General features: G+C 37.8%; 1 protein-coding gene across 27 annotated transcripts in view; it reads right to left on the bottom strand.

The window, feature by feature from the left end:
* The window catches only part of LOC121501618 (titin-like), a 281158-nt gene that overhangs the window by 149753 nt on the left and 113151 nt on the right, over positions 1–18254 (bottom strand). For 22 of the 27 annotated variants that reach the window (XM_041773875.1, XM_041773873.1, XM_041773878.1 and 19 more), the window contains exons 113-145: positions 17643–18047; positions 17176–17238; positions 16675–16752; positions 16432–16509; positions 15735–15821; positions 15417–15497; positions 14317–14400; positions 13789–13872; positions 11728–11811; positions 11418–11498; positions 11194–11274; positions 10929–11006; positions 10525–10626; positions 9999–10106; positions 8074–8154; positions 7806–7883; positions 7495–7572; positions 7253–7336; positions 6889–6972; positions 6579–6662; positions 5757–5837; positions 5241–5456; positions 4227–4307; positions 3942–4016; positions 3641–3733; positions 2790–2867; positions 2422–2586; positions 2104–2187; positions 1840–1917; positions 1275–1358; positions 932–1015; positions 640–723; positions 110–430 (exon numbers count right to left, since the gene is read on the bottom strand). The exons of 2 other annotated variants lie outside the window; for them this stretch is intronic. In XM_041773875.1, coding sequence (XP_041629809.1) covers positions 110–430; positions 640–723; positions 932–1015; positions 1275–1358; positions 1840–1917; positions 2104–2187; positions 2422–2586; positions 2790–2867; positions 3641–3733; positions 3942–4016; positions 4227–4307; positions 5241–5456; positions 5757–5837; positions 6579–6662; positions 6889–6972; positions 7253–7336; positions 7495–7572; positions 7806–7883; positions 8074–8154; positions 9999–10106; positions 10525–10626; positions 10929–11006; positions 11194–11274; positions 11418–11498; positions 11728–11811; positions 13789–13872; positions 14317–14400; positions 15417–15497; positions 15735–15821; positions 16432–16509; positions 16675–16752; positions 17176–17238; positions 17643–18047 — 3507 coding nt within the window. The remainder of the gene's footprint in view (positions 1–109; positions 431–639; positions 724–931; positions 1016–1274; positions 1359–1839; positions 1918–2103; positions 2188–2421; positions 2587–2789; positions 2868–3640; positions 3734–3941; positions 4017–4226; positions 4308–5240; positions 5457–5756; positions 5838–6578; positions 6663–6888; positions 6973–7252; positions 7337–7494; positions 7573–7805; positions 7884–8073; positions 8155–9998; positions 10107–10524; positions 10627–10928; positions 11007–11193; positions 11275–11417; positions 11499–11727; positions 11812–13788; positions 13873–14316; positions 14401–15416; positions 15498–15734; positions 15822–16431; positions 16510–16674; positions 16753–17175; positions 17239–17642; positions 18048–18254) is intronic. 3 more of the 27 variants (XM_041773880.1, XM_041773879.1, XM_041773876.1) reach the window with 1 other exon arrangement.

Here is an 18254-nt window from a genome sequence, read left to right on the forward strand (position 1 = left end):
GACGACGTAAAGAGCGAAGTATTAGAGATAAACTGGGGATGAAGAGAAAAAGATAGAAAGGCAGAAAACACAAAAGAGGCCTTGGTGACTCCAAGAAGAGTTGCCGTACCTCGTGCAGGTACTGGCTTCTTAGGTTTGATTTCTGGAAGGACTTGCTCTTCTTCAGGTTCAACTTCTTCTTCAGGAGGAACTTCCTCCTCCTCAGGTGGAACTTCTTCCTCCTCAGGTAGAACTTCCTCCTCCTCAGGTAGAACTTCCTCCTCCTCAGGTGGAACTTCCTCCTCCTCAGGTAGAACTTCCTCCTCCTCAGGTGGAACTTCCTCCTCCTCAGGTGGAACTTCCTCTTCAGGAGCAATTTCTTCCTCAAATGGAACTTCTTCTTCCCGAAGTAGAGCTACAGGAACTGGAACTGGCTCGCGTTTCTTCGGCACTTTAAAGATATTTATTCAATTGTTCAAGTGTCACTGTTAAGTACACTATTCATAACAATGGGACAACATGAAAAGCAGCTATTCTGTGATCACAGAGGCATCAATCATCATCAAATTCAATGTCATGAAGTATCAGTTGTGATTAGCAAGGCTGACTAATACCAGTTAGTTTTCCTTTTGGGCCTGGTGCTGTTAGAGATTCATGTACCTTTGGGTGGTGGAGCTTCTGCTTTTTTTGGAACAGGTGTTGGTTTCTTTTCCTCTGGGATGGGCTTCTTGGGCACCTCTGGCACTTTAAAAATATCATTTGTCTTTAAGAATGTGTTCTTTTTATATGTTTCAGAGCAATATGTATGAAAATAAACACTAAATATTTGTAATAAGACCTTTTTTTTTTTTTAAACAAACAAACAATGGAATGTTAGGGGGGAATTTGCGTGTGAATATATGTAACCAAAAGTTTTTCTCCCCCCATGTACTTAAATGATGAAGGAATGTACCTTTTGCAGGTGGAGCCTCTACTTTCTTAGGAACAGGAACTGGCACTTTCTTCTCAGGCACAGGCTTCTTGGGCACTTCTGGCACTTTAAAGAAATTATTTAGAGAAAAATGTTATATGACATAAAATTTTGAACTTAAGCATAGTCTCAAAAAAGATTAAGATATGGTAATAAAAGTATGACCAACGTAAATTTCAAGAAGCATTTTCTCTTTAAAATAGAATCTTTCCCTTTCCAATAAAGAAATATGAAAGAGTTGTATCCCCAAAGAGTACAGAATTGAAGCAGTTTAATTTTTACTTATTGCAAATGTGAAGTAAAACATTTTTGTGAGTTCATGTACCTTTGGCGGGTGGTGCTTCCACCTTTTTAGGAACCGGTACTGGTACTTTCTCCTCTGGTACAGGTTTCTTGGGTACTTCAGGAACTTTAAAGATATCAAGTGGGATTAGTGACACATTTTTCACCCATAAAAAAGAATCCAACAATTTTAGGACTTCACTGAAGCATCATACAATTTTACTTTAAGATTTATAAGAATAATAGCCACGATACAAAGGCCAGGCGATGCACAAAAATTTAAATAGAGAACACTGAGAAAACATAGACTGGTGATAAAGACAACATACAATGCCTGGTAAATAGTGATTTGGTCCATTTTGGAATTATAATAAGAATTTACTTTAAATGAAGAACTTTCCACTAAAGAGGGAGAGCCAAGCACTGAGCATCTTCATGGTTTGATGGCAAAATTCAGAGATGAATACACGGTAAACTATTCCTATAACCAGTTGGGTGGTCCCTGTCTTGTTAATATTGTCACGGAGAAAGAAATGATATGGCTCATCAAGTTCTACTAATGAGTAAATTATTACATTATCCCACTGATGGATTATAAAGAGATGTACCTTTAGCTGGTGGAGGCTTCTCTTTTTTAGGAACGGGCACAGGAACTTTCTCCTCTGGCTTCTTAGGAACCTCAGGCACTTTAAAGATATTATTTGTTGGTAAGTTCTAACTACTAGTGACAACACATTTGTATAAAGCACAATTCCCATTTCTAACAACAGAGAGCAACACACACAAGCTTGTGAATTCAGAAGATAGCTAACAATTTCTGTGCAGATTAAGGCTTTTTTTTATATGCCCATGTTTGCAAATGGTGGTTATACCTTTTGCTGGTGGGGCTTCCTTCTTTTTGGGAACAGGAACAGGTTTCTTCTCTTCTGGTACAGGTTTCTTGGGTATCTCAGGCACTTTAAAGATATTATTAAGAATTTTGGAAATTTGCACACAAGATAAAAATGTGAAAGGCAACTGCAGAAATCATACTTCAGCACCAAAAGTGTCTGGTTCTAAAATAAGCAGAATTGGTCACTGGTGCTAAAAAAAAAAAAAAAAAAAAAAAAAGCCCAGAATCTGACCCATTAAACACCCAGACTCTAAAGATGCTGCTAGGTAGGTATCTCTTTGTAGGAGACATAATCTACCTTTGACTGGTATCACTGGTACGACTTCTTCTTCAGTTATGAATTCCTCTTCTTCATGAATGTATTCTTCTTCTTCTTCTTCTTCAAAATATTCTTCTACTTGGGTTACAACTTCCTCTTCATAGACAATCTCTTCTAGTTCTTGCCTTTTTGGTACTTCTGGCACTTTAAAGAGATTATCTTTAGGTTCGACATTTACCAATGACTCAGCGAAATTAAGACCCATTAGGAACACAGCCATTTGTAACAGAAGAAAGAACAGGCTTTATCCTTCCCAGAGGAAAAAAAAAAACTTCACACAAAGAACTGAACATGAATTTTACAGCAATGAAGACAGACAACACATTAAAAAGAGTGGTATTATGTACCTCTAACAGGTGCTGTTACTTCTTTTTTAGGAACAAGCACTTTTTCTTCTGTGACAACTCTCTTGGGCATCACGGGCACTTGAAATGTAAGTATAAGTATATCTTATTGTCAGAAACAGGCCACCCAGGCAATGCTTGCTTTGTCATATATTAAGCAGACAGAAGAATTCTGCAAGCACCTCTCATGCGATAGATATACAACTGTTTGCCTATAAGAAACTTTATATGTTCCATGAAAAGGATTTTGAACCTCACTGGGATAAAAATATACAAAAATACTCAAGTAAGTTTGAAGTAGCAGAGCCCAGATGTGAAATGATGTTTAGTATTCAGGTATCTCTGCTTGTAGGAAATATCCTTTACTGAAAAGCTGAATTCCCTCTGAATATATATACTTCCGGAAAGTGCAGGAAGTTACTTTATAGTTAAAAAAAAAAAAAAAAAGACTAGTCATGAGCTTTTTTTGTTTGTTTGTTTGTTTGTTTTTTGGTAGCCTTTAAAATAACTTTAGAAAGGATAAACAGTTATGAGCTGTGGTCAACATTGTTCTATCATTACATGAATTTAGAGGAGTCAGGAATGTGCCAAATAGCCACCAATTTTAAATCCAAACATTCTGTTTTATGTGTATTGTAGCCACAGCTATTGTATAATAAGCTATGCATATATTTCAAAATAACTTTTTTTAAGGTAGCATTACCTTCTTTCCCTATGTTGACAGATTTTTAAGTCCAGTAAATCCTAATGAATGACTTAAAAGACATATATAGCAACAAAACAAAGCAAAACATAGCGACCTTAATTTTAAAAGAGACATTATAAAAGACCATGGTTTTGGAAGGAAATTATACCTTTAACAGCTGGCTCAGCCACCTGCTCTTTTTCACGTTTGGTAATTGAAATGTGTATTTTTTCCTCAACAAGTTTCTTTGATTCTTCAGTCACTTTAAAGATATTAATTATTGAAGAGCATTAAAACCAACTACACAAACACGACATACACAAAAATACACAAAAAAACTGCAAAATGTAAGAATCAAGACCACAATACATTTGGTAAAAACAAGAAAAAACAGCAGACAAGGTAGAAAGACACATTTATAGAACATGAGGAACAAAGATGTTTCTCGTAGTTCTCACTCTGCAATGTACCTTTGGGTGGTGGAGGTTTGAGTTTCTTGGGAATGGGCACTGGGACTTTTTCTTCAGGGACGACTTTCTTCGGCACTTTAAAATATCAACATTAACAGATTTAAAACCCTGAGCCAGATTTCTCAAGAGTAGTAAGAACACAAAGTTAAGAAGTCTGATGCACAACATCACATCCCCACCCCCCACACAGCTTGAGCGTTGCCACTTCAACATGTGTTTACGGTATGACAGACATGGAGGGCACATGGATCTCTCAGAAGCGATAAGGTTTTTTGCTCACTCTACCTTTAGCTGGTGGAGCCTTTGGCTTTCTGGGAACCGGTTCCTCTTGGACAGGCTTTATCGGGAGAGGCTTCTTGGGTTCTTCTAAAGAGTACATACAAGGTATTTAATGTTAGACTTTGGGACATACATTAAAAAAATGCTATTTCTTAAATGGACTCAAAGAATTAAATAATATATCTGTTATCTACAGTGTAGCCATAGCCCTTAGAGGTGAGTTAGAATCACAGGTCCAAGTAAAATCGGGACTAAAAGCCCCTAACCCTCCTGGATTTTTGATTCAATTAGGTCATTGTAACTCTCTCTTACATATGCAACAGTCTCATTTCACTTCAGGTAGAAAAAAATCGTGGTTCAAACTTCTTTCTATATAATATACGTTTTTAATGCTATCTGTACAACCACATAAAATGTTCTCAAAGTGAAGCTATGAAACATCAGAAAATGGGTAAGGGAAACAATATTGCTTCATTTCAAAATTCCAGGAGGGACTTATCGAATAAAATAAATGAATCACGTGGAACCAAAATTATACACCTACAAATTTGATCATCATGAGATATAACGTAATTGCTCGTGTTAGCTTTTTTTTCTGTCTTTACTTTGGAAGCAGGCTTTGTCAAGTTTTCATGACAGGAACCCTGCGGGAATGTAGTTTTCTATCATCCTTGATAATAAGCTTTAGACTAAGAGATGTTCAGCCATTTTTGGTCATGTATTAGAATGATCATGGGCACCTGCAGATTAACTCCCAACCCTTTTGGGAAAAGAACTTTGGGACACTTGCTATTTTGTGTCTAAGCAAAAATGAGGCAGGAAATAGATCATTCCCAGAACCAAAGTCTAATAGTAACCTTAAGATTCATAGAGACTTTTTCCCCCCTGGAGGTTATCTAAGAAAAAAAAATTGTGAATTTTCCAAAATAAAATTCTTTGTAAATTTCTTTGGGCATCTAACTGTTTATCCTACTCTAATGGAATCTGCATGTGGTGACAGGTTTGCAGTTTTGCTCATACCTGTGACATATTCTTCATGCTCTTTATACTCTTCGTAATGTTCAAATTCACGTTCCTCATATTCTTCGTATTGGTCATATTCTTCTGTTGGTTCATACTCCTCAGATTCTTTATATTCATATTCCTCGATTTCATCATATTCCTCTTCCCGTTCTACTGAAACAGTTTCTTCTTCATGGACGTAAGACCATTCTTTCTCTTCAGTTACAGTTACTTCTAGAAAGATATTGAAAACAGGCAGTATGTTACTTAAAGCCCATTTAGGAGTGATAGTGACAATGCACTTTGATTTCATTCTTATGTGATGGATTCATGCACTGGTTATAGGAGACCCTGCCTGTCCTTCTCTGGTCAAGGTCTGGTGTACATTTGCTACTTATGACTTCAAATGTTAGATTTCCTGCCTTTAGTTAACAATCGACCAATAAAGGGTGGGAATCAAATTAGGAAAAGTAGCAGACAAAAAGCTGTGTAGTTTTATGCTTCAGTTTATTATTTAGTGAGAGCATAATATACCTTTCACAGGAGGAGCTTTTCTTTTTGGAACTTCAATGGATACCTTTTCTTCTTTAACAGCTCTTTTTCTGATTTCAGTGACTTTAAAAAGAGTAATTAATAAAAGTGCATTACAAGATTTTGAATACATATGTGATCAGAGATACTGTGTACAAACAGTCCACGGACAAAGGCAACCATCACCATGCCCATCATTCAATTCACATTTTTCATCTACGTGGCAAGAAAAAGCAATGGACTTGGAAATAAACATGGTCTAATATACATAGAAATACTTTTTTTTTTCTAACTTCCTTAATCCTTCAGAGATACTGAATAACTTCAGGAAGATCAAGTAGTATTTATAAGAGAGTTCAAAAAGACAACCAGATAGCATCATCAGTGACTACCAAACAAGCATTGGACAGAAACTTGAGCCCCATAAATCATGTCTTCATCTGAATTCTATTGTATTTTCAAGAAGCTCCACTGGCACAATGTAGAAAACCCAGGATTTAAAAAATCTTAAATTTTATCAAAGATTGCCACACAAAACAATCCTTTGGGCAGATGAGTTTAGTATACAGACAATAACATATTAGTAGACAAGTACATTTTAAGGGGAAGTACACATCTGGGGGAGCTCCACACTTTTGTGGAAAAGAAAGAAGAGAGAGTACTTTCTGGTATCTGAAATGTTGAGCTTTGAAGTGATATGACATAGCATGTGCGTATTACTTATTTCATAATGTATTTGAATCATTTTTCTCTAAAGATCCCAATTCCACTAGATTAGTTTTAAGACCTACATGCTTATTTTGCTTTTTGAAAGAGTTAGTATACCTTTTGCTGGTGGTTCTTCCTCTCTCTTAGGTTTGAGTTTAGGAATTTTTTCTTCTGGAACAGCTCTCTTGGGTTCTTCAGGCACTTTAAAGACAGATTTCACTTTTTAAGAACTGTTTCCCTCATTCTGATCACAAAAGGCAGTTGTATAACAGTAACTCAAACATAAAGGACTGGACATTTTCATTATTTCAAACGCAGAAAACAACTATAGCAACAAAAACAATAACAACAGACACCCATAACCACTACATTTGGTAAAGAGAATAGGGTAAATACAATATTCCATGTATTGAAAGGTCACATGTACCTCTTGCTCTCGGAGGCTCCTCTTTTTTAGTTACAGCAACGTGAACTTTTTCTTCTTGGGTAATTTGCATGTGCCTCTCAGCCACTTGAAAGATAATTTCAGGATTAGGGAGTTGAGTTACTTAAGGTGGATTTTTTTTTTTTTTGTATTGGCCAGAAAGTACTGTGATTTTAGACTACAGCAATTCACAACATACACACAAACTTCACAACAACTAATACGCACGAATAGATAAGGCAGTAATACACCATAGCCTCCGACATACACCAATAACCTCCATATAAAAGGTGGGACCCGAGGACAGCAGTGAGAAGATCAAAGACGAGGTATGTTTCTGGTTTTTGCGCCAGAGGGTTTCATTTACCTTTGGTGGGGGGAGGCTCTTCTTCCTTAACCACTTTTGGAGGAACCCTTTTTTCTGGAACTGGCTTCTTTGGCTCTTCCGGCACTTAAAAGATATCAAGCAACACAGTCAAGCACACAATATGAAATACGTTAAACACAGGCACGCTGCTTTCTTGTTTACGTCATAAAAATTTGAAGAATGCACCAATTTAAGATGAAAAAGACAGATATTATTCAAGAATAAAGTAAAGCCCAGTATACCTGGTGGCACCTTTTCTTTTTTGGGAACTGCAGCAGGGACTTTCTTTTCTGGCACAATTTTCTTAGGTGCTTCAGGAACTTTAGAGAAATTACATGTAAGAATATTAGTTTGCATTACAGAAGAAGTGACACTTGGGGCTTAGAACTCATCTTTTGAACGATCATACGTATACACAAACATTAACGACTATATTCAGCAAAAATGTTTCTACATATGTGCTCACAAAACTCAGGCAGCATCCAAACTGAAGGCATTGATATAGCTATTAAGACGAAGGTCATCATATTTGTTTTTTGATAGAGAACTATACCTTTGGCTGGTGGGGGCTCCTCTATTTTAGCAGGAATTTTCGGTTTCATTACAATCTTCTTCTCATGCTTCTCAAGCACTTGAAAAGATTATAAAACACACTTGTCGCAATGCCCAGATTTCTTTTCAATAACAATGTAAGAAATCTGTTTACTTAGACACGATAGTCATCAATTTGCAATATAAGTGATAAACTAACTGAAGAAAACATAAAGAATGGGACAAGCCAAACACAAATAGGGCTAAAGTTAATTTAAGACTTGGTATACCTTCAGCTGGTTCAGCTTCCACTCTCTTAGAAATAAAGTGCGTCTTTTCTTCCACAACATATTCCTCAGGCTCTTCCATCACTTTAAAGATACCAGTTTTAAAGAAAAGTTGTAGTGCTTTTCATGTTTAATTTCAGCTATAATTTATTACTTCAAAGAGTAATTAAAATGATACAAAATTTAACACTTGCCGAATCCCCAATTGTTCCCATTTAACTGCCCCTCCCCAAAGTGCATTTTAATCAAAGCGTAAGCCTTAATAAAGAATTTGGGAAATAAGTTTCAGTAATTTAATTTTCACGTGTATCATAAAGATCATAATGCTTGTATTTGCAGGAAGAACAGGACAAGTACAAGACATAAAAACAATCCTAGTGGCTAAATTAATAAGAGCACAAGCATCCAAAGAGAAGTTTCAAAAATAACAGAGCACTCTAGATCTGAAGACTTTAGGGCAGAAACATACACTTGAGAAAACAACAATTGGGTTATAAAAAAGAAAAGACTTATATTACATGTGAAAAACCTACTGAAGACTTGGAAACGAGCGCCCCCCCCCCCCAGTTTTGTTGGGGGCAAGTATGAAAGAAGAGGCAGGTATCTTCACATGATTTTTGAGCCTATATGTATAAAGTTAATTATAGAATAGGAAGATCTAGTTACAGACACATCACTTTACACTAGAAGTAAACTTAACGGGCTACCCTTCTCTTCCCTAGATCTTTTAGGTTTAATGAAAACAAAGGGTTTCATAGAGTGGCTCTGCTTTTAGCTATAGTTCTGAAAAAGCTTGATAGTGCATACTGTCAAAAACAGAAGCCAGATTCACGCAATGAGAACTTCTCTTGTGTCCGTGTTATGTTTGGTTTCCCAAACACGTCTAGAAGGGATGAGGCCCTCTCTGACCGCTCAGGTGCCTCACTTGTGCCTAACACCTTGGCCTTTCCCAGGCAGCACAACAGATCCAGTGGGCCTCTGCTTGGGAGTCATGCCCACCTTGCCCTGTTCCAAGCCTTTCCATGAAGACCACACATCGGGATTTTACATGGAATGTTCTTTCATGTAGAGAAGAAGTGGGGCGTCTTTTATTAGCCAGAAATGCGCTCAAGGGCATCCACATATAGAATTCTATCCATCATTTTATTAGGAAGAGAGTTAATTTGTACACAACTTTATTGATTTTTCTGTGATGCGGAGCTACATTGGAACGTTCTTAGGAAAGTTCTTTCAGATATACAGCTTTAGCCAGAGTGCTGGACTTTAGCTGCAAACCTGGCGGTATCTTAATTCATCGCAAAGGACTGAAATAAAGCTCATTGCTCAATCCTTAAGAAATCATAGAGAGCTAGCCTAATGGGTATAGGAACATCTAAACAAGTTAATTCAATCCAAGATCTTACATGATTGTTTCCCCACAGGTGAGATATAAGAAAGACCCATGTGGTGAGTGCTCCACTCTCAAACATGGCCTTGACTTCTGGGATGTAATTAGGTAACAGAATTTCTTATTCATTTAAAAACTGAGTCAGGACACACTAGTGAGTTGTGCCCTCAACACTGCTTTTCTGTTACCCGCGTTCTAGACATTGGACTGCCAGGTGAAGTGTATGCCGGCCCGCCATGCCGAAACCAAGCCCTGCCTACTGAAAGGATAAGTACAGATGGAGATGTCTGTACCATTAATTACCTATAAATATGAGGCCTCCTATCCCCATACAGCCAAGTAAGAGAGGATAGACAAGCAGTACATTGAATTCGTGCTCTAATGGTCCTGAATCTTGTGTTTTGACCAAAAGATAACTCTAATGAGGCCTTCGGATATTCACTGAATTTATGTCCACTTTCATTAATCTGATAGACAACCTGTGAAAGAAAAAGAGCCCACCAAGACTCCAGGTCACCTCCAGCTCACTGGCATCATTTACCTTCATATTCAGTAATCTCTACTTCTTCTTCCTCCTCCTCTCTTTCCTCTTCTCTATAAACTGAAAAGGACACTCTTTCCTCTTCTTCTGAATAACTCCACTCCTCCTCTGTGGATATTTTAAAAAATAATATTTAATTTAAATCCAGCCCCCTGAAGTGCTGGTAAATAGCCATGTGTTCTCTACAGATGGAAAATGGTTCTTAAGAAGTGACTGCCGAGTAGTGCTTCCTCCTTACACGGAAGAGAGAGCTGATTTAAGATCAGGGGGCAGTACCGCCCAAGATGGAGAAGAGCATTCAAGTGATGCCCAAAGGGTGGCCACTTTGACAACCAGCACGTTTTCAGCACCCCAGGCACTGTCTTGAAGTGATCTAAGACCACCGTAGACATGAAAGACTGGGTCAGAAGGCCACGGCAAGTAGACACTGATAAGGACAACTTATGAAGTGAACAGTCACAACCAGAAAGAAAGAGTTGGAGGAAACACGCACGCCCATTTCTCCTCTCACTTCTGACTACTATACCTTCGTGTCGCATGAGTTCCACTCTCTGAGGAACCGCCACAGACAGTTTCTCTTCGGCAGCGAATCTTTTTTCTTCTACCACAGTTTTCTTAGAAACTTCAGCTTTAAAAGAGCATTAAAGTTGAAGTTTAAAAATCAAGAATCGTCACGATCCTCTTTCCCTAAGCGTGTGGGGAAGGTAGGCCACGTACGCCACTCCCACAACGCAATGGGAGAACCAATGAGGCAACAAACACCACAAGGACACACACACACACACACACACACACACACACACACACACAAATTCTATAAGAATCTATCAGAAGAGCAGACGGAAGGTCACACATGGGGACACCTGAGAGAAGAAAGCAAGAACTCCCAGACCAACAAGACTTTCGTCAGAGGCCTGAGACAAATCCTACCTCGGGGAGGAGGAGCTTTCTTAGCGACAGGAACTGGTACAGGAACTTTCTCTTCAGGGACGGGTTTCTTACGCAGAACTGGCATTTTAGAAACAGGCACTTTTAGAACTCCAGACTCATCTCACTGAAGCCCAGCCCCAACCACAGATATATTCCTGTCACCAAGCTAACAACGTGTTCAGATCACAAAGCCAACAAAACCATCATTTGCCTTCTTACATGGTGTTATACAAAGAAGGTTCTTGGAAAGCCAGAAAGACGATACCTTTTGGTGGTGGAGCTTCTTCCTCTATATGAGGAACGGGTCTTTTTTCTTCTGGGACTTTCTTCTTTGGTATTTCTGGCACTTAAAGAATAGCATTTGATTTTAAGATTCTCAGAAAGGCAACATAAATGAGCAACACAGGACTGGCATGCCCATTAGAGAAGGCGTGCAATTAAAGGAGGTTGAAGGCAAGACAGGTTATTTATGAAGATGGAATTAAGTACCTGCTGGTGGTGGAGATTCCTCTCTTTCAGTGACAATGGTTATTTTTTCTTCTGTGACAACCCTCTTCTGTACTTCAGGAACTTGAAAAGACATTAATTTTTAGAAATGACTTTCTGTATTTTCCAAGGCAGCGAATTCACAGCCATTTTGTAAGAAAGTAGGCAGGTGGACAGACACGTCTGTTGAATTATTACTCACACCATAAAACACTCGTTCTGAATTAAACTAACGCAACAGATAATTAAACACAAAAGTGTTTTGTACTCCAGACATAAAAATAGGGCTTCATTACCAAGCAAAGCACCGTACCTTTAGCTGGTGGAGCTTCCTTTTTCTTTGCAACAGGAACAGGAATCTTTTCTTCAGGGACAGGTTTCTTTGGCACTTCTGGGACTTAAAGTTTTTACAACGCAACATTAGTTCAGATGTACATCACTTTTGTGAATGGACGTAGGCACACACACCAATCTTTAGTAGTTCATTAATGTTGTTATAGGGTTTCTATGCATTGGCAAAATAATGCAGAAAATTAAACTGTAATGTGACAAAGGTCACAATGTAACAAATATCACAAGTAATGTTATAGAGGCATTCAGGCAAATAAAAATGAGCTATATACACAAAAACGTATGTATAAAATTCCATCTTTATGTATTGGTTTGCTTTTGATAAAAACTTGGTCAGTGACTACACAAGCAATATAGAGTGTAGATATAGAATATAGCAAAGTGTTAGGTTTTGTAGCAAGAAATGGAATCCATGCTAGCAATGGATTTAATTTATCTAAGCCTATCTTAGACTAAGACATGTTTAGAATCATTATATGTATATGTTACTACTTTTTTTTCCATTTCTCTTCTGATTTTGTTTGTTTTGGGGGGTACAAGTGTAAAACTTGGGAGCGCTCCTTCTAGAGTAGTCTTCTCAGTCTGATATCCACGTGTCAATGACTTTGGGGAGCTCTGTGCGTGAATTTTGTGAGCATATGCATATATGCTTTTCTCTAAGAGGCTCCATAGTTTTCAACAGGATCTCTGACCCGAAAAGGTTTACAATGGCTTAGTTTATCTATCCTAAGTGTTGATGATGTGGAATTTTTAACAGGCAGATGTATTTTAATACTATGCATTAGTATTGCATTACTGGCAATAATTGTTTCCATTTTAAGTAAGATAGCAGTTTTTGTGAACTCCTGCACCTGTATACTTGCATTTGTAATATTCTGATGTAATTATACAGATATATCCGTTTATATCTGTATAAATTATCTCTAAAGGGATGTTTATGCATACACATATGTTACTATGTATATGTGATTTTAATGGTAAGTGAGATATGGCCCTGTGTCTCCTTGAGGAGTGATCAAGTGGCTTGGTATTAGTAATGTGACCTTTCACCTATCTTATTTTCACTTAACCATATTTTAATGATTTGATAATCAGAAATCATGTTTTTTTAAAGACCCAGAATTCTGAAAGAGTCAAGAGTTTGAGAAAGAGAGAAACAGATTTGATTCAGGGAGAAAATGGAAAATGGGAAGTCAGGCAAAATGGGAACCAGCAAGTCTGGTTCCTACTAAATTGGATGATCCTGAATTCTTACTGAATCTCTCTCCGTAACAGACCAGATGTATGCAGTTTGTAGCCTTGTTGCATCCATAAAGTAGTGTCTTTTATATCACCACCACCACCCCAAAAAAGGAACAAACCAAATTCAAGAACCAAAATAAAGGATTAGCACATTTGAATCCAAATATACCTATATGAAAGGTCCCCTGGCTAGTTAATTAGATAATTGCAACGCTTATGGCAAATATTGACATTCAATTAATGTCAAGAAACGTGGTGAAAGTAAATGTCAAAAAATCAATGTTTCCAACTACTCTAGGCTTCCACTAATGAGTTTTGGGAAGAGTGGCAGTTACCAGTAGCAGTGTATGAATCTTTATCTAGTTGACATTCAGTTCCGTCAAACACTTTCCAGTTGTTACTCTTTTTAAACTCATCATAATTCATGGAAGTATTTTTCATTAAGAAAAATCTGATAGATGAGTAAAAGAGCTTTTCTAGAAACGTGCCTGTAGAAAATGAGTTTCACGAATACCTCTTCTTTCTCTAACAGGGGAAAGATAGTAAAAATTTAAGATAGCAGTTTGACACGGTTACTTCTTTTAATAACCCTTTCTTGGTGGCGTCTTTGGAATGTTCAGTGTCACAAACAATGTGTGTCAAGAGCGTGGCCCTGGAAGGTGACAAACAAATGAAAACCACCAGGGGCATCTAGAAGACACAAAATAGTAAGACAGCACAGCACACATATGAAGACCAAGTAAAGCAAAAGATGCGTTGGGCACAAAGAGTTCTGGTGTACCTTTTTGGGGAGCAGCAGGTTCCTTTTTGGGGACAGGAACAGGCTTTTTCTCCTCTGGCACAGGTTTCTTGGGAACTTCAGGAACTTTAAAGATATCATTGTTGAAACAATGTTGAGAATTCTAGTTTTCCCTCTGAGATTATTTAAGATCACACGAAAGCATAACTCCTCAGTAAGAGCGTAAGAATTTAGGAAGTAATTAAATATGCTCTACTTGTGGTAGAAATGTATGCAAAAGAAACCAATATCACAGAGACGTTACACATGTCCCATGAAGCAAACACCCCAGTTAGCATGGTCTAAAGTTACTGATACTTGTTTAAGTACCACCACTAATGAAGTCAACATACACAGAACACATTACAAATCGTTTACAGACGCGATTTCGTTAACACAAGGATCCCATAGAAAAAGATACAAAAAAGACAGACACTAGGAATTTTTTTTTCAAAAATATTATTCTAAAAAAAAAATAAAAAATAAATAAATAAAAAAAAATAAAAAAAAATAAAAAAAATATTATTCTACCTTTGGCTGGTGGGGGCTCCACCTTTTTAGGAATGGGAACAGCAACCACTTCTTCAGGGACTGGTTTCTTAGGTGGCTCAGGGACTTTAAAAAAAAAAAAGGTGCCATTTTTGAGAAATCATGTATTTTTACAACAAGGTGTATGTTGTTGCAGGACAGAATTACAATAAAGAGCGGTCATCTGTCTTTTATCCCAAATGAAGGCAAGAAACTTCCACGTTAGAAACAAGAGGAAAGGGAATCAGAGGAAAGGCTACTCAGAGAAAGTCGGGGTTGTTATGGGCCTTCACCTCCAGAAGCCTCCACTTTCCTGGAGCAGGTAGGAGCTGCCCTTCCTTGGACGGGCCAGCACCTCAGACACCAGCTTTAGAAACTTCACATTTATAAAGCAACTGCATTATAGCAATTGCGTTAGATTATCTTCAGTATTTTTTGTATCCCACATGTTTAAGGATTTGGGTGGGGTGTGCTGGGGACAGGGAGCTCGCATTTGCAGCAGCTACTAACTTCCAGTCTCTGCGGTGGTGCAAACACTCCCACCCTGGGGAACACACGAGACCTTGTCGTCACAAGGTTGGGAATATGCTCAGTAGCCCACTGTGTACTAGTACTTCCACCGCTTAGGCACGGTCAACATAAACAACCTCAGAAACAGAGATAATAAAATGCGGCAAAAGAAGTAATGAGGTTCGACTCTTATCACAGATTTTTCTATAATTTAATTGTGAGTTTACGTAGCTTGACTACACCCCCTAATCATGGGGTGTTAAACACTGGGTAGCCAAATTCCTGAAAACTTAACCATCAGCTCTGGTGAGTCGGCGTGAGCCGGCTCCAGGACATCAAATTCCTATTTCCAAAGAGCTGGTCACTAGATTGTGAGGTCCCTGAAGCAGGGGCCAAGCCTCCATTGCCTTTCATTCCTCTCTCCTGTGTGTTCCTCATGGGCTTCCCATCCCTCCAACCCCCGTAATGTCCATCGTACATAGTGGCTGTAGGCCTGCTGACCTTGCGGCCAAATGCATTATGCAATATGAACATATCTGGATGCTTAATGTAGAACTTTGAAAAGATTCTAAACCTGGGGGAACCATTAATACCTTTAGGTGGAGGCTCAATCTTTTTGGAAACAGCAACATGAATTTTCTCTTCGGTAACAGTTTTCTTCTGTACCTCGGGGACTTTGAAAAAAATGTATATTTTAATTACTGGTAGGCCATAGTACGGGTGGTAAGTATAATTCACAAAGAATACTGAACTACACATTACAACACAGACAAGCGTGCAATGAAACGCCGACAGAGAGCTACAAGGAGACAGAGGTGCCTACATAATCACAAATTAGGTATGAAGAAGAAGGATACAAATTCATCTAAAGCCCTTCTGGCTGAGCCCCCAAATTCAAATGTGCCTTATACCTGTGACTGACACCTCCTCCTCTGTGTGAGAAGCAAAGAACATCTTCTCTTCTGAAATAACCATCTTCTTTGTATGCACGGCTGGTACTTTAAAGAGAGTATTTCACATTTAGTAATTCTTTTTCTAGGTCAACGTACTTACTCAAATACATCGATTGCACATCACGTGTAAGTCCCTAGACACAGAATGATCGGGTTAGTATGAGTAGCTTGAGGATACATTTAGTATTGACAAGAATACAAACCATGTTTTGATATATAGGGACAAACGGCCCATGCAGCCTTTACCAAACATGATTAAACGGGAATCAAATAGACACAACTTCTTCACACGTAATGTGATGCTTTTCCGAATCCATTAGGGTTTACTCATAGAAACGAGAGGATAGGGAATATCATCCTATGCGACGGAATGCCTCGCATAGTAAAGTTAGAGGACTAGTGATTAAACCAAACCTTCCCTACATTAAAAAAAAAAAAAATTATGTGATTTTAAAGCAGAACTAGAAACAAAGGGGATGTTATCATTTCCTTCAATTATACAGATGTGCAACTCAATGTAAGATATATACTGTACAAGAAGGTCTGTATTTTGGTAGCTTCAGATTTGTGAATTGTTTAGTAATATTTGTACACATATACAGAGACATGAGTAAAAGTGTTTAAAACTTGTAGCTCGAAAGACAAAGATGTATACCTTTCACTTCAATAACTTCTTCCTGCACTGGAGTCCGAGAAGGTTTTTGTGGAACCATCTTCTTTGAAACTTCGGGTACTTAAAAAATATGTACAAATATATTTGTATTGTGAAGAATATCGCTTTGCACAAAATCTAAAAATAACTTAGTTTAGATGAGGCTATATGATAACACAGGGATATATATATCAGGAAATAGATGACGTGTGTACATGGTACTAGAAATGTTTTAAATCAGAATACCTTTGGTGACTTGAACTTTCTCTTCCTCCATTCTTCGAGAGGTCTTTTCAATTTTTTCAACTACTGGCTTCTTTACAACTGCAAGCATTTTAAAGAGATTGCAGTACTTTTAGAATTTCTGTTAAAATTCTCTTTCTCCCTACATGTCTAAGATCCTATATATGTATAAATATAAATATATATGTATACGTGCATATATACATATATATAACTTTTCAGAAAGAAACAAGTTTGGTACTCTGAACTTTACAAATTTCTGTACTTCAAATATTTTAGTTATTTCAAAAGATATTTATCATTACCATCTTTTTATCATCTTTTTAAATTTTTTGCATTAAATGAGATATTCTTAGGAAAATAAAATTCATTGATACAATAAAGCTTAGAGAAGAAGTTGTGCCTATTGGATTGGACTGGACTGGTGGTATATACATCTTTGCCAGACAAGCCATGATAATGATGTGGAAGTTCTGATCTATTTCAATAATTCCAATTACATACCTTTTGGAGGTGGCACTGCTTTCTTTTCAGGCACTTTGGCTGGAATTCTTCTCTCATGTGATTCTTTAACAAAAACAGAGGAATAAGAAAGGATGCTGAAATAGGTAAGTTCTGGTAGGTTGTACTAACTGCAAAGGAAGTAAGAGTGTATATGTGTGCAAGTATCTTAAAAAAAAAAAAAAAAGGACCCAGCAGAGATGCAGCAAGGCGGTGGAAGTAAACCCTGAATTTCTGCATGAGAAAGCAGCTCTTGGAATTTAGTGTTAGGACTAAATGACTCAATTTATAATGGCAAAGCCTGAAAGTGACTGCAGAAGCTTAGAGGTGACCTTTCTAACAAAGGTCTAAGCTTCAAAGGTCTAAATGGTCCTTTGGATGCTTTCTGTATCTATCGCAGATCAGATTAATAGCATGAAAATATAAGGAACCGAGGAAAAGGGGAAAAGAAGCAGCCCAGTGATATGCACCTTCGTAAACCTCCTTTTGCACTTGGATGACTTCTCTCTCTTGGTAAGTTTCCTCCCACTCTTCCTCCCCTTCGTCATAACCTTCTTCCCTTTCATAGTACTCCTGGCCTTCCTCGAAATCTTCCTCCCATTCCTCGTGGACTTCCCTTTTAGCTTCGACCTTGGTCTCCTCGTAGTCCTCATCCGGCTCTTCATAGTAAGGTTCTTCAAATGGCTCCGTGTACGGTTCCACTTCCAGTTCATCATAAGGTTCTTCCAAAGATTCGATGAAAAGTTTCTTTTCCTCGTAGACAGCACGCTTTTTCTCATACACAGCTTCTTTTTCTTTTTGAACCTCTTTCTTTCTGGTTATTGTCATTATTTTTACTTCTTCAGCCTTGGAGGATATATCGATAATTTCAGGAGCTGAAATAAATGAATGAATGAATGAATGAATGAATAAATAAACAGACAGATGGAAAATATTAGCACACTAGTGGCATCCATAGCATTACTTCATAAACCAATGTCTATGTTGTCAAACGGTATCAGTATCTTAGGTCTCAGTATTATGTTGATGATTTGTTCTGTGTATCAGTTCTGTTGACATTTTTGTTGGCTAGAGCATCAAGA

The sequence above is a fragment of the Vulpes lagopus genome, chromosome 11 (genome assembly GCF_018345385.1).
Source record: "Vulpes lagopus strain Blue_001 chromosome 11, ASM1834538v1, whole genome shotgun sequence".
NCBI classification, from domain to species: domain Eukaryota; kingdom Metazoa; phylum Chordata; class Mammalia; order Carnivora; family Canidae; genus Vulpes; species Vulpes lagopus.